The following is a 15,321-nucleotide window of genomic DNA, read 5'->3' on the forward strand; positions in this document are numbered from 1 at the left end:
TATTTCTTTTTCTTACTTCATTACTTCGTTCGTCTTGATGATCTCCATTCTCGAACTTGAATGACATTTACATGTATTTTGGTTGTGCTTTGTGCAACATTGCCAGATTTTAGATTAATAATGCTGCCCATTGCCCACCAAGAAAGAGGCGACTGATATTTTTGTTTTACCGCTGTGGTTTTGCTGTGATGTGATAATTAGTTAATAAAACGAGTGGAGAACGTAAGAACAAAGCCGAACAAGGAGACGAGCAATAGAAACGCATTCAATCACGTGAACCATAGACAATGTAAATCAACGCATACTTAAACATCACTATGAGAATTTTCCTTTTTGTATTATGTAACCTTTATAATGATGTGCTGTGTTAAGCGGTAATAAAAAAAAAAAAATTTAAACATCTAACGGACATTCAGGATCCAATCCAATTCGATGGAGCCGCTGAGCTCTACAAACCATCTGTTCAAAATGAAAATGTACGAATTACTAAGAGTGAATTTATTGTTATTTTAGAATATTTTACCGAGGCAAGCGTCGTTATTCCTGTCAATGGAACACTCGGAACACTTTTCCACGGAGATGCGTTGATGTCTGTCAAGGTGGACGCAAATCCCTCCGGATCTTTTCTGCTGGCCGGTGGATGAAGATGCGACTGGCTTTCTATTGTATTTCGACGGATCCAGGTTACTTGTAAATCGTAGATTGCCAATGCTCTTCAGACCGGACAAAACGGTTGATAACGAGCTATCATTGGCCAGAACACTTTTGAGGTAGTAAACTTCCTCTTCCAGTGTCGTGACGCGATGGCGCAGCTTTCCATTATCGGATTCCAGATGGGTGTTATCTTTGGTTAGCTTATCGCATTGTTTTTCCATTTCATCCATGAGAGCCTTCTTCTTTTCACGATTCCTTTTGGCGATAATGGCATTCTTACGACTCTTCTCGAACGCAGGATCCTCCGAAGGATTTTCCTCGTAGCGACGTCTCTTTTTCCGTCCGTTGCTGTTGTTATTGTAGGGGCTGTCGTCCGCATCGTCGTAACTGCCGCCACTCATCACACTTTGCGCCGACATGTGACGTTTGCGACCGCTTTTGTTGACGTTCTCCGACTGGCTGCAGAACGAATTGTCATCTTCACTGAGGACTAGAGAGACACGTTGCGAGGCGTTGCGAGTCCGGCGAAGGCCCACACGGCCGGCCACGGGAATATTATCTTGGGCGAGATGGGTCTCGACGGTCGACTGGTAAATTTCATCCACCGTACACGGATGGGCTTCGACCAATCCCTGATCGACCAATTCCAACGAGGAGCAAATGTCGTTCAAATCCTCCGTTTCTTCGTCTTTGGGAAAGAAACTGAAGCCATTGAGACTAATGTATTGGGTACCGGTCTCGGCTTCGCCCGATCTGTTTTCTCTCTGTCGACGATCCAGGAAAGTGATATCCTCTCCCCAAACCAAGGGACTCTTACTCTTGTTGTTGTCACTTGTTTTACTGGCAACGCCAACGTTGCTGTTTGGCTGGTCGGGGTAAACTTCAGTCGTAGCTTCTTTATGGGCAGGACCCACAGGATCCTCGTAATCAAAGTGCGATCGTATGCTCGACATTTCTCGTTCATATTCAAGAAAAGGCGCTGTGGAAACATAAATGAAAAATGTTCCGAGAATTAATCTCTGACAAAGTTAAGCATATGATTGCAATAGGTGCCCTCGGCAATCAAAGTATTTGAGATGATTTCGATTACTAAAAAAAATGAGTTAAAATCTTTGAATCTTTGAATAATTACAGTTGGAAATTTGAGAGAAATCCGGTAACGCTTTCATCACAATACAGGCGTCCATTGAATATTGTTGATTAAATGCTCGATTGGACATAAATTAAATTCAAAACGACGTGATTATATGAAACTAAATAAAAAGATTCGAGGGGAAATGTCGAACAACAACACCAACTCAGTTGCAGTCGCATACGGAGAGCAGTGGAACGATCGACCTTTCTCTGCGATTGCAATTATTGAACTGACTGTTTGTACAGTCGTACAGAGCCATAACAACACTATCTACAGCTACTACACGGAACTTGGGTCATAAGCTCCAGGCCGATGAATCAGGTCATCTCTTTCTACCTCTAGTCGACTCCAGCCAATCTCGACGGCCCGTTTCGCACCACTTGGGAATTGTGGGTTGAAAGGAGCCCTAAGATGGGCCAGCCAGCCGTTAACGGTTGAGCGTTTTGGCTATTTATCGCAAAAGCGTTTGTCGAGTTCTGTGGAAGTGAAATTGCGCTGAATCCTTAATTGATCCCAGTGCGGCTTGTCGCTTGTTGTTTTCTTCGTCGCCCCTGCAGCTTCCAGCGATAGAGCCACATCCATCAAATTTCTCAGAACGACTCTAAAGGAGACCAGACGTCACATCCAATAATTTCGGAAGAGCCAGCAAAGATGTGAAACCTTCAAATAACCTTGGTTTATTCTTGTTCTTGCTCTTTTTCCAAGTTCTCCGAAGAGGAATTTCATGCGAGTACTACACCCAAAAATGATCTAGAAATACGATCGATGTACAGTAACTGTAACGCGGAATGTGAACCATGAAATTGGGTTTTCTAGTGTATTACAAGCACCTTTTTGTTTCCATTATATTAGGGCTTTAGTCATTGGCAGCTGACTAGCTGCCATATTTGCCAATCGGTTACACGCAGTTTCAGAATCATATCTTTTTTAAAAAATGTCGATTTCTATCAAATGTATACTGTATAGGTTGTTAAAATCGTTTTAGTTTCTAAATATGCCTTCAACAATAGAAGTGAATCACTGTAAAACCACACTTTTTTTCTTGTTTTTCTTGTGTCAATTTTTTGGATTTTTTTTTTTAATCTTTTTGTTTTTCGCAACAAGGAATGTTAAGTATAAAGAAACGCCCGCTGTTTTCTTACTGGGCAGACAGAGAGAGAGAGAGAGAAAAAAAAACAGGTCTGAATTCTCTGGTAAAAAAGAATTAACAATGATAGTGAAGGCCATTGCGTCTTGATTATAATGAATATACAAAAATAGGCACACTTGTCCTCGGATCCTAATTGATTTGAAGCTGCCCACTGCCCAGCAAAAGAAGGAAAAATATCAACATGAAAGTAATGTATCATTCTGAAGCAATTTGGATGATAAAAAAAGGTATTATTATAAGGCCGTCGCCCTCTTATTCCGCATGGCTTCATCCTATCTTGTTCTCTCTTCTTTTTAAAAATCGTATAGCAAAAACATAGAAAATGGTCGGGACGAAGGAATCAGTATTTTAGCATCTAACCCAAACCTATGTAACATATGTGTTGCTTCGGTGTATGTTTGAGGGTGACGACTTTGTATCGTGCGATCCCTGGTTAATTATTTTAGCACCGTTTAAAAAAACTAGGCATGGAGAAGAAGGCGAGATGGTGAAGCTTTTTTAAAAAATAATAGCCAGCTGCTGGTTCAGTCGCTCCAGTGTTCAATCTGACACTTTAAACCTGGTTGCGCTTCGAAGAGTTGATCAGATATTTACAGCAATGAGTCAACAGGTGCTTCTCGTTGCTCTGCTCGGCGTTGTTGCCGCTGCTGTTTCCCATCGAATTGACTTCGCGCGTGTAAATGTCCATGCCGTATTGGCCCTCCTCGGGGAAACTGATTTTGAATGTGACCAGATCGCCCGTCACGTAGTGCGTGGCGTATTTGGCCAGCCGCTTCTCTTCCGATCCGTTTTTGTGGAGAGTCGCCATAAAGTCGGTCAGCGGTCGGGACATGCGGAATTGGCATTCCAACTCACGGCCGGCAAAGATCAAGGCATCCTGATGGGTGATGGGCACCAGGCCGAAGAGACGCGTCGCCTTCATCGGCCCCCACTCACCGCTGGCGCAGTCCGGCAAGGGCACCATGACCGTCTGAAGGTCCTCGCAAACAATTTTGAACTTGCAAACGCTCTTGAATTTCATGGGCTCGCCCGTCAGGTACTCGCGCGGTGTCACCGCATTGGCGAATATGTCCAGCAGGAAGGCACCACTGCACGGGGCGTGGACTCGGAACGCGACCACATTTCCCACAACAGACTACGCAAAAAGTTAATTGAATTTTAAAAAGCTTATTATTTCGGCGTCGTGAGCAAAATATGTACCTGCATGACGAAGCGCTTCAAGCTAATAGTCTCAAACGTATCGGTATCATTGTCGTAGAATTTGAGGTTGTAATGGAAAATGAGACTGGCTTGCATGTTGGATGGCATGCCGATTCGGATGGTTACCGCTCCTGTCAAGAAAAAAGATGAAAATAAATAACGACTGCACATTAAGGTGACGCTGAGTATCGGGAAAAATAACAATTTGAATGATGAGTCGGCCGACCCCTTTTTTGTTTGTACAAGGTGATGCAAGCAATCAATAAAGGAAAAAAAGATAATAATTACCGGTGGAATCTGTGACCATAACGGCCTTGGTATTTTCGTCTGGGAAGTAAAGTCCGTAGCGGAAGAAGAGTGAACGCACAAATGGAAGGTCTTCGAATTCTTTGAGCGTGATGGTGGTTTTAAGCAGTTGCCATTCGGACTGAAGAGGGAAAAACTCGTAGATGAATTCCTTGGGATCCGTCAAGAAATAATGGTCGTCGTACTCGTAACTGTAACACGAATAAAATTTCGGTGAATTTCGTTTGGCAATTCCGGTGAATTGTTTCGATTGTCGCTTACCGAAGACTGTCGGATTTGCTCTTGCTCCCAGGTTTGGGTACTTCTTTAGCATTGACCAGATGGCGGGCGCCCCAGTTGCACTGGACGAAACGCCACGCTCCGGCCACATAGACGGCGTTCCACGAATTGCGGAAGCGGTTGTCCTCGAAGCGTACGCCTGGCTGGTAGCCGGCCGATTTGGAATAGCCCTTGATGACAACGCAATGCAAACCGGCGTAGCTGCATTAGATTTCACCACCGGGGGAAAAAGCGAAATTATTCGTTAATACAATGTGTGTTGACGTGACAGTCTCAGATATATATTTCGCTCATTATACCTGCAAATGCGCTTGAACAGGACGTGGTAACTTTCCGTGCCGTGTTTGATGCCTCTCAGCAGACCCATGGGTGTGTCGGTGCGAACCGTGTCGTCAAATTGCATCGTGTTCAAATTCTTCACCGTGATCCACCGGAAAATCGTTCTACCCAAAAAAATGGAAAATGTCGTTGACTTTCCATTTCTTTTTCCCAACATTTTCTTATTTTTCTAAAAATTTAATTGTACCTGGCTTTCTCGACGTCTGATCCGCACCGTCCGATCAACATCCGGACGAGGTCCGTGAATGTTTTTTGATCTTCTTGCGCAACCTGCATCCAACCAAACGATAACGAACAAAAGGAAACGTATTGGAATGAATGGGTAACAGGTTATTCAACGTTGATCATCGACCGTGACTTTGACGACCAATTCAAACGACTTTGCAACAACTTCCGTAATTGCCAACCAGGTATAACGAAAGTGCGGCTACCGAGTCTACATTTTGAATTGATATTACGGTATTACGGTATTATTGTCATCTGTCTCTCTCGTCTGTTTGTATAATAACACATTCAAAATTCGTTTTCAAAGTCGGCCAACTTTTGGAAAGACGCCACTTGATGACTTCAGTTTCTATATCCGTTAAAATCTATTATCCCTGGGCAACGATTGTCACGCTAACAGAGTTCATAGAATAAAAGTCTCGTCAAATAACAAAGCCCATTGATTTGCGACATCAAATGTTTTAAAAGGAGAAATATAGTAGGAAATGTTACCGAGATGGCGATCTGGTCGATGTCTGCGAAGACAAGAGGGTTGTGATAGATGTCGGTCTTGGCGACGCCCGGCGGCTGGGGTGCTGGCGGATTGCTCGGGTAAGGAAAGAGTTCTTCCGTCTGGTAGTCGTCGTCGATGTAGAGGCTCTCGGCGCGCATAAACTCGGAGCGCTTCTCGTTGATTAGATTCATCATCTCTTTGCTTTGCTTTTCGACCAGCGCTGCCGTCGCCGCCCTGAAATTTACATTTGATTTCAAGAAAATGATAGTTGAAATAGTACGTAAGAAGAATTCAAATTCTCAGATGGATTAAGGGCAACAAGTCAGCTGATCTAGCCGATCCCGTTATACACAGCTAGTTCTTTTGATCTCCCCCGAAACCAAATAATCCGATTCTCTCGTTCCTTCTAAAGCACGGAAGCTATTTTCGCATAACTCGGGGACATATTGTCAAACAAAACCAAAAATTTTTTTTTTTTAAGACGTTGCACGCGATGCTCCGGGAGACGTTTTCCAACGAATTACCAGAAACCGGAAAAGGTCCTACATAATAAAAGAATGCTAATCGGAGGAGGATGGTGAAATGGGAGAGCTGCTGGGATAATAGAAATGGAACGCGATGATAAAAATCCCCATGGCAAAACACGAGACATTTTTTCTTTCTTTCCGTGGTTATTCCATTTCCACTGGGCTGATTAGCAGCAGGTTCAATGAATTCAATTCATAATGCCAAATGCGTAGCATTTCAAATTTTTCGAGGGAAGCGGTTGGGTGTCTGCATTAAACCAATAATAACAAGGAAACGGCTAACTAGCCGCTTGGCTTGCAGCTTGTATAGTCCCAAGGCTGCGCGTTGCATGTGTTTGTATAATAGATGTATACTACGCATATGTATGTATGTAGGTTTTACCGTTCATGTTCCAGGAGTTTTCGGGTGAGCGATTCCTTTTTCTTGTCACGGCGGACGGTCAGGTTCTTCTCGAGATCCTCGCGCTCCTTTTGCAGTCTCAGAGTCAGCACTTTTTGCTCGTCGGGCTTTTTCCGTTTGTTGGCCAGCTCCCGCTCGAACCGTGACGTCAACTTCTCCAGCTCCTTCTCCCACTCTTCCTGTTGATTGCAAAATTCACAGCCGTAAAACAAACCATTTGTCGTGACGATGAGGCCGATTCATCTTTTATTATATAAGACTAAAGTAAAGATCTTTCGACCTCTTGTTTTTTTCTCTTATCGCCCGTCTTTGGTTGAGTTTGGGTATATCACAAATAAATCTAGACGACGGGAAGAGAATGTCAATTGAACGAACGTGACAAAATGAGCTGATGGCGCCACTATTGACGGCAATCGTCATGAAACGACAGCACGGCACCATTTCCTTGTTGTTGTTGTTTTCTTATTTTTATTTTTTTGAAATGTCAAGAGAGACATAGAGAAAGGAGGAGATGATAACGTTAGGAAAGTTATCATCCGCGTCCTACTTGCTGTTTAGCCGTTATCTTGCTACACATCGAATCCGCTGGATATTATAAGATGTTATTATCTATTATGCGTTTCGCTATTTAGTTTAGAGAGCACTCGACCATGCTACCGGCGTCTACTTTAGTGGTTTTTTTTCTTATTTCTTGTGTTCTTATAGTTTTACTCTTTTTTTTTATTTTGTTTTGTTTGTTTGTTGCATATCTCTCAATTCCAAATTTCTTGCCAACAACCAACAGCCGGCGATGCTAGTGGCAAAACACTTACCCGAAATTCTTCCTTGAATTTAAATTCCTGTTCTTCGCGTTGCCGGGCGAATTTGCGGTACAAGTCGTCCTCTTCTTTGCGGTGTTTCATCTCCAATCGAACTTGAGTGTCTTTGTCCTGGCAAAAGAAAATGAACAGAAATCATTAACGGTGCTTTGGTGAATATTTACTGTTTGCATTTATAGGTACGCACACACCCGCCGTCGTATACACACACAAAGTCCTCTCACCGAATCATTACATGGCCGTGTGAAAAGAATCTTATACGGTTCATTGGATACTGATCAAATAGTTATGACGCCAAATCGTCGGTGCGAGGAAAAAGTACAGGGAAATATAACGGAGTATAATATAAGCTTTAGTACTTTAAGATAAAAAGCAACGTCAGCCTGTACTATACACACTCTCGGCTACTGGATAAATAGACCGTCTAACGGTATAAGTAGATGAGGTTAAATCAAATTCCCGGAGGGATAATAATAATATACTTTGCAAGGTATGAACAAACCCGGGGAAAAATTGGAAAAATCAAACATGAGCAAGTCCATCGAATATGAGCACAAGCGAAGCGGTTGGGAAAAAGTGTCGCGCATGCGCATTTCTGTCATTACACAACAGCATCTTGCGTAAGACGTGAATCACCGCAGTGCCATGTAAAGGATTTTTGTTTTCTTTTGTATTTTCGGGAAGACTGGGACAATGAGCCAACGACCGCGGGAAGTCTCTCGAATTTTTCTCCCACACTAATGCATTCCTCGCTCTTTTCATTTTCCTCGTACATATCGTACGTGCACATCCGACAGGAGTTTTGATTTTAATTTTTATTAGTGCGCACAAATCGTCGGGTTGCGGCCCAGACAGCCGGCGAGAGTCTTTGACTTTCCTCTTTTATTCGTTTGGTTATTTCCAGCCCAGAGAGTATGATTTATACGGTAGACATTATACGGCAATTGTTTCCAAGTAAAGAGACCCTGTTAAATTCTATTATTCCTCCTTATTGTTTTGTGGCGAGATTCTCGGAAGACGAACTCTGGCTGTACAACGCTCAACAATGACCTCATTAGACCCGAAAAGGCATATTAAATCATCTACGTAATTGAAGAAGAGAAAGAGAGAAGAAACGCATTCCCCAAAGAGAGGGTTTTCCGACTTTTCCCATCTACATATTTAACCCTAAACTCATTCGACTGCTGAAGCCTCACGCAAAAAGATTATGGGCCTATATCGTGAAATCCAATTTCCTGTCAGGTCGTATAACTTTAAGACCGATAATATCTTTGGCTTCGAGACGCAAAATTCCCCTAATCGCCGAGAAACGACGAAGCTCTAAAAGAAATTGCTAGTCAGTATATTGAGAAGATGATCCGTTACGCAGTGTGTGTGTGCATAGACGTGATGTTCGCATTACTCCCCCGACAAACTAGACGTGAGAGTCCCGTTGCCTTCATTCAAATTCGGCCGATAATCATCATACTTCTCCTAGCCACGATTCATGAACTGCGCCCCAATCTGAAAGCCTAATCAATAAATAACAGTAAAACATCAAAGCTGCCAGGGGAAAGCAGCAGAGTCTTTATGAAAAAAAAAATAAAAAAAAAATAAGACGGGTATACCTGGTTGTTTGCTTATTTTTTTCAGTAATTTAAAAAAATTAGATATTTTTTTGTCTTATTCGAAGGTAGTTAGAAAAGCCACCTGTAAAGCGCTGAGACTGGAACAACGGCACATCAACGTGGCGACCGCAAAAAAGAAAAACGGCGCATTACAAGAAGAAAAAGAAGAAGAAAAAAGAGTTGAATGGAAAAGACGCCGTCGACATACATTCGAAAAAGGCCAGCAGCACGAAGAAGAGCTAGATATTCAATCGGTTCATTTCGTTGACGCAACACAAACGGACCATACAGAAAACGATTGGAATCTCGCGGTGCCGCGGACGACGGAACGAGAAAGACCCAAACTGGGGATGAAACAATAAGGCGGTGCACAAGGCGAAAAAGAAGTTGAAAAATAAAATAAAAAGGACCAGCAGGAAATGACCGTAAAAGGAGAATTTTTCAGGTTGGATTGATTCAATTCATAGGAGATAAATAAGCGCCATCCTTATTTTAAATAATAAATACCCGTTGAATTGTCATTTTGCGGACAGGATTTCAAAATAAGGAGAGAAAGGAACTATAGAGTGGAATGATATTATAAGTTGGTTGTAGTATTTATTTTTGTTTGGTGATTTCACCTTGTCCATCAATGGCGTTTGAAATTTCAATGCATTTAGGGCGTTGTCATCTGCGGGCGGGCCCTGACGTCACGTATGTACATGCAAAGTTGATGAATAACGCCGGCCAAATGGGTGCCAACCGACAAATCATCTCGATGTCTAACTGTAACTGTGTATAGGGTATACAACTAGGCGACTAGAAGTAAAACTGGATGACTCTGGTTCAAAAAACTTTTGGGCGAATTTCCGTCCAACGCGATAAAAACCCAAGACAAAAGAAAAACAAATTGGCTGTTGGGTTTTCCTTTAAGGAATATCATTCTGGGTGGTGGGTGTAACACATGTGTTTGTTTTTTTAGCATGTCGTGTGATGGCGATTACCTTTTAAAATGAATCGCAAAAACTCGTAAAAATAAACGCAGAAACAGAAAAGAAAAAAACGGACACAGAAAAGAAAGGAAAAAGGATGACGCGATCTGTTTTCAGCCATCACGAACGATGGCGTGGATGGCCGACAAGAGAGAAGCAATACAAATTTTGTTTTAATTTCTTTTCTCCTCTTTCGCAACGAATATGACCCGTCAAATTCTCGCGACCGTATACAGACGAGAGACGACGGACAGCGGGACAGCCACACGGCGGCGTTCAGAATTCCCAACCGGACTGAAAAGAAATGGCCACTTCAAACATCGAATTTCTTTTTACATCCAAACATGGAGACAGAGAGCGACGCAGTGTAGTATAACAATTGATCGCAAGCCGCGCGCGCGAGTTTCAAAAGACCTTTGGCAACTCACAGCTGCGGCCAATAAATTACATCAAAACAAAACCAAAAACAAGCCAACCAGCTATTTCTTGTTTCGTTTTCTTTCGGGTCCTTCTTATTAATTGTTTAGCCTGAAAATGATACGTAAATGTAATAAGAAGAGAGAAACGAAATAATAGCAATGTCTTTTGGTTGGGAGTTTTCTGTTTTTAATAAGGCGTGATACGAATTGAGACGAATCGGCAGCGTCCGTGCAAGTCTATCAAGAAGAAGAAGAAGAAAGAAAAACACCGTAGTTGCCTGAGAGAAGCGAATCTCCTTGTATGGCCAACCGCAGCACACGAAAAAACAATGGAATGAACGCGCACGAAAAAAAGAAAAACTCTCTGCGCTATAGCGCATAGTCTCGAAATGTTGTCGTAGCCGCGGGAAGTTTGGGGCGCGCTTAAGATGACGTCTATTCCCGACAGTTGGATTGGTTGATCGCCTTTATTGTCCAGAGAGAGAGAGAGAGAGAACCCACATAAGAAATGCAGAAGGCAGGTATATAGACAGCACTCGAGGCAGGCGAGGTTCCATCACGTTTTGGCCTTTTCATCCTTTTTCTTTCTTGAGGTTCCTTTTTCATCAACAATTTTCCTTCCTTTGGATTCTTCTTCTCCTTGGCTTTCCACCATATTCCTATACTTCTTCTTCTTCGTTACGCAGGGCTCTCAGGTAATCATCAAGGCCGATGACCGTATAAGGTGTTGGCGTGGAGCAGCACACACACACAATAATACGACGGCCAGCCCAAAAGGAGAAAGTGGCGTCATCGTACTGGGCACAACTACCTATCTCTCCCTCTGTTACTCCTTTCGCATGTGCACATGTTTTTTTTTTTTTTTTTTATAATTTCTCACCTGGTCGTTGCTTTATTGTTCAACATTTTTATTCGGAATTTGCATAAGTCGCCGGCGCGGTCGGTTGTGCGGTTATCCAGCGGGAAAATATCGCACGTCTCAGGAATGTTCACAAGAGATGAGGGAAGAGGAAGAGGAGACATTCCTTATAGCCATTAAGAAATGAAATAAAAAGAAAAGGATCGAAATGAATGGAAGGAAAGAAAAGAGAAAGGCCGGAGACAGCAGCAGCATACAAGCCGAAGAAGAAGGAGATGGATGGAATAAGATAAGAGGGTTGAAAGCAAAAGTCGTGTGTTCCAATAGAAAGTTGGTGGCGGTGGTGGTTGGGGAGAGAGAGAAAAAGAGAAGAGAAAGAGAGAAGGATAGCAAAAGGTAGACACAACACATGCACAGGTGGAGCGACAGCAACATCCTGCCGTCGGCACGGAAGACAGCTGATTCTCTTTTTTCGGTTTCCCTTTTGGGGGTTTTTGTTGCCTCCATGTTCCCCTTCATTTTTTTGTTTTCTTCCAATGGCACATTTGTCTTCTAAACAAACTACCCTCATATTTTATCGTTGATGTGTGTATAGAGCCAAACGAAAATGAAACGGCCATCATCATCATTGTCTATGTAGCATAGCAAGAGAAGCTGGCGAGTTGACCATCTGCGACGTCCACTATAACTCAATAGTATAAATCTAGAGACCAAAATGGCGGCCCCCGAATTTTGTTTTGGGTATATCCAAATAAAATACGTAAAAGGATCTTTCGGGAGGCTAAGAATGAGACTAAATAGTTGTCCATCACCAAGCCGGAATTTGATTTAAAAAAAAAAGAGAGAATAAATAATAAAAAAGGAATGCTGCAAGTGAAAGTTGACATGGAAAATTCGACAAACTATACACGTTACACGACTGGGGGGGAGAAACCGGCAATCTGTCAGCTCCTTTACTAGCGATACCTTTTTGAAGAAAAAACCAGAGACACCCAAAAAACCATGGATGTGTCTCGTGTGGTGACGCCATCGATTGCTATCTCTTTTCTTGACTCGATCCCCACCTGTTGATGACGTCCGCGTTCGAAAGTGTTTCCCCCCTGCCCATTCTCGGCTTTATTCAAATTTCATATCGTAACACGATCACTGTTCAAATGGTATATATATGTACTAATATTTAAAAAACAAAGTGATCCGTTAGATTATAGTCGTAACTGGTAACATATGAAAAAGACACTGGTCCCTGTGTCGTTTTTTCCGTGTGCTCGCCAGATAAGAGATGCGATTGTAACGGAATTTATCGACCGTTTGAGAGACCAGAAACTCAATTTGAAAAATAAATAAAAAAACGAGCGGGGCTGTGAGGTGCTGTACGTAGGTTTTTTTTTTTATCATATGGTCCAAACTTACCAGATAAGAGTCGAGGGGCTTTTCAATGGGCCGTCTGTAACTGCGCTGGAGCTCGGTGGCCCGCAGAGCGTGGGCAATGTGAAGGGCGCTGGCGTCGAATCGTCCGTACTGATGGTCGGAGAAATTGCCGTTCTCGCCGCTGTGCTGGCGGCCGTTGTTGAGGTGAGGCTTGATGGCCAACGCCTCGGCGTCGAAAGTGCCTTTGCCTCCGCCGCGGATCTGTTCGTTGACGTAGTTGAACGACTTGGGCACGTTGAGGGCAGAGCGGATGCCCACGGCCGAGCCGTCCAGATGGCCGGGCCCGATCTTGGGCACATGGCTGACGCAATAGACCTCCTTGTCGTCGTTGGAATCCTGGTTGTTGTAGTAGGTTTTGAGCGTCAACTTGGTGCCGCATGCCGAACACTTGAAACAGCCCTGATGGAAAAATGTAAAGTCCTTCAGTGGGCCGACGCGGTCCACCTGGTACACCGTTTGGTCGCACCGGAAACAGAGATTCTCGTAAAAGTTCATCATTTCTTGACTGTGACTGTGACTGTGATCTTAATTCTATGCTAATCTACACACCAGTCGTCTATAGGCACCAAGAAATCAACAGCCGACACACAGTTTTCTTAGTTCACTTTTCAGTCGCAGTTAGTAACAACAAACTGCCATGATGGAAGCGGATGTTGAAACAAGTTTTCAACAGGCGACGTATCGGATAGGATGTAACACCAACGCACTGCACACGAATAAACACGCACGAAAAAAACACAAGAGAGAAAAGTCGTCGATCGTCGGCAATCGTTGTCTGTGTATATATTAGACTATACGTGCTATACACTCACGGTTGGGAGAGAGAGAGAGAGAGCAGTCGCTGCAGTGTGACCACTCTTTCAAGGTGAGCGGCGGTTACTGAACTGGTCGTGGCGTTCGCATCGCCATCGCTCTTTTTTCTTCTTTTTATTTTTTCTTTCTCCCACCTTTTCTATGCCCTCCCTTCTCTCTGCATACCTTTTTGGTGCCTTTTCCCACGTCGGGTTGGCTGTACACAACAACAATCCCGCCCACCTAGTCGACGACTTGGCGAGTCGACTTGGAACCGAGTCGAGCAGAGACCCAACGTAGCGGATCGAACGACCGGTCGACCGACCGACTACATTTTTCAGGTATATCGAGATAATCACAGCCGAGGGAAAAATAAAATAAAATAAAATAAAACAAAAGAGAAAATTGGGTGGAAGAAGGAAGGAAAAACAAAAACAAAAAAAGTATGTGCCGCTCTCTTGACCCGACCATCCGGATCATCCGCGTCCTCCCTTTTTTAAAAAAGAAATCCTCCTCCAACGACACTAATCCACAAAAGAAATTTCATTAAATTATATAGACAAATGAGGGAGAGAGGAAGAAAAATTTATTTGACCCGACGAAAAGTCTCAGTTAATTACTATAGAATGTGCCAAGACTCCGCCTAGTTTCCGTGGGTGGCACACAAGCAGCAAACAAAAAAAAATTGTAGACGATACTGAACCGGATTTCTTTATAAAAATCCCGCTGCATTTTAGTTCAGATTTTCGTTTTTTTTTTTCCTTTTTTGAAAATGCTTTGTAGCTGGAGGGGGGAAGAGGATATTTTTCTGCCCGCTGCCCAGCTGAGATAGTGCATGTACACCGAGTATACTATACGCAATAAAAAAAATTAAATATGACGTCTTATCACCAACTATGCGCAACTCCCGTACGAGTGTAACACTTCCTTATGCCTTGGCCGTCTCGTCGTATCCCGGGGTACAGCTAAACGCCCAGCAGGAGCTTCATCTCGTGTTCCCCGCCTAATGGGCACAGGATGATGCGTTCCAAAGGTGCAAAGTCGCCTGTTAACAAATCGTTAGCTAACCATTTCTGGCTGAGCTGCGTTGTTGACTGTATAAAATGAATAATGGCGCGAGGGGCATGCTATTTGAACAGGTGGGAGAAAGGAGAAACCAAATGAAATGCGAAACGACAACGGAAAACAGTCAAAACAAGACGAAGAATGATAATTTCTGTCGAAAAATTTGAACAGCTATCTCATTCACGTCAGCGGCCAGCACTGTATAGTTGCGTTACCCAGGTCTATAAGCTCACACTTCCTATTCCTGTAGTTAATCGCGCGCACCATTTCCCCTTCTCGTCTTCGTTTCCGTTTCCGGTTTTTGTCAACAGAAAAAAACGGGGGAAAAAATAAAAAGAAAAGGGAGGACGACCAGCAGCACGTAGCAAATGAATTCCATCCTTCAATGGTTTAGTCACGGTTTTGCCAGCCAAATCACCTGCTTGCCGTTTTTTTGTTTTATTATGGCTCGGCTTTAAATCAATTGCGCAACGTAGAATAAACAATTCCACATTATATCTTTGTATACAATGGTTTTCCCCAATGTTTTTTCAAGGATTTCGTGGGTGATAAAGAAAACCTTAGTTGAAGAAGATGCAATGAAATTGGTTAAACTATTAATTTTTTTTTCCAGTGGGCATTATATAAAAATCGTATCATGGCTTTTGTTTGGCC

The 15,321-nt window shown here is 43.1% G+C and overlaps 2 protein-coding genes across 2 annotated transcripts; both read right to left on the minus strand.

Annotated features, from left to right (window-relative positions):
• Positions 1–314: 314 nt before the first annotated feature.
• Positions 315–2,025, minus strand: LOC124314137. The gene is made up of 3 exons (XM_046779199.1): positions 1,787–2,025; positions 524–1,633; positions 315–459 (listed from the first exon to the last, which is right to left on the minus strand). Exons 1-3 carry the CDS (start codon positions 1,872–1,874, stop codon positions 449–451), a joined length of 1,209 nt encoding a protein of 402 aa, XP_046635155.1. The 5' UTR covers positions 1,875–2,025; the 3' UTR covers positions 315–448.
• A 567-nt stretch (positions 2,026–2,592) lies between these two features.
• LOC124314007 (hillarin-like) lies at positions 2,593–13,680 on the minus strand. Its single transcript, XM_046778949.1, has 10 exons — positions 12,793–13,680; positions 7,521–7,637; positions 6,691–6,887; positions 5,781–6,015; positions 5,251–5,333; positions 5,024–5,167; positions 4,707–4,925; positions 4,428–4,636; positions 4,140–4,270; positions 2,593–4,074 (listed from the first exon to the last, which is right to left on the minus strand). The coding sequence occupies exons 1-10, from the start codon at positions 13,306–13,308 to the stop codon at positions 3,493–3,495; spliced, it is 2,433 nt and encodes an 810-aa protein (XP_046634905.1). The 5' UTR covers positions 13,309–13,680; the 3' UTR covers positions 2,593–3,492.
• Positions 13,681–15,321: the final 1,641 nt, after the last annotated feature.

This window comes from Daphnia pulicaria, chromosome 10, assembly GCF_021234035.1.
Source record: "Daphnia pulicaria isolate SC F1-1A chromosome 10, SC_F0-13Bv2, whole genome shotgun sequence".
NCBI classification, from domain to species: Eukaryota; Metazoa; Arthropoda; class Branchiopoda; order Diplostraca; family Daphniidae; genus Daphnia; species Daphnia pulicaria.

Excerpts from the sequence above, each read along its gene's own strand:
- LOC124314137 (XM_046779199.1), bottom strand. The coding sequence starts at position 1,874 with ATGTCCAATCGAGCATTTAATCAACAATATTCAATGGACGCCTGTATT. Across the intron at positions 1,634-1,786 it reads TTTCTCTCAAATTTCCAACT|CGCCTTTTCTTGAATATGAA; the intron begins GTAATTATTCAA and ends ATGTTTCCACAG.
- LOC124314007 (XM_046778949.1), bottom strand. The coding sequence starts at position 13,308 with ATGATGAACTTTTACGAGAATCTCTGTTTCCGGTGCGACCAAACGGTG. Across the intron at positions 6,888-7,520 it reads AATTCAAGGAAGAATTTCGG|GAAGAGTGGGAGAAGGAGCT; the intron begins GTAAGTGTTTTG and ends TGCAATCAACAG. Across the intron at positions 4,075-4,139 it reads TGAAGCGCTTCGTCATGCAG|TCTGTTGTGGGAAATGTGGT; the intron begins GTACATATTTTG and ends CTTTTTGCGTAG.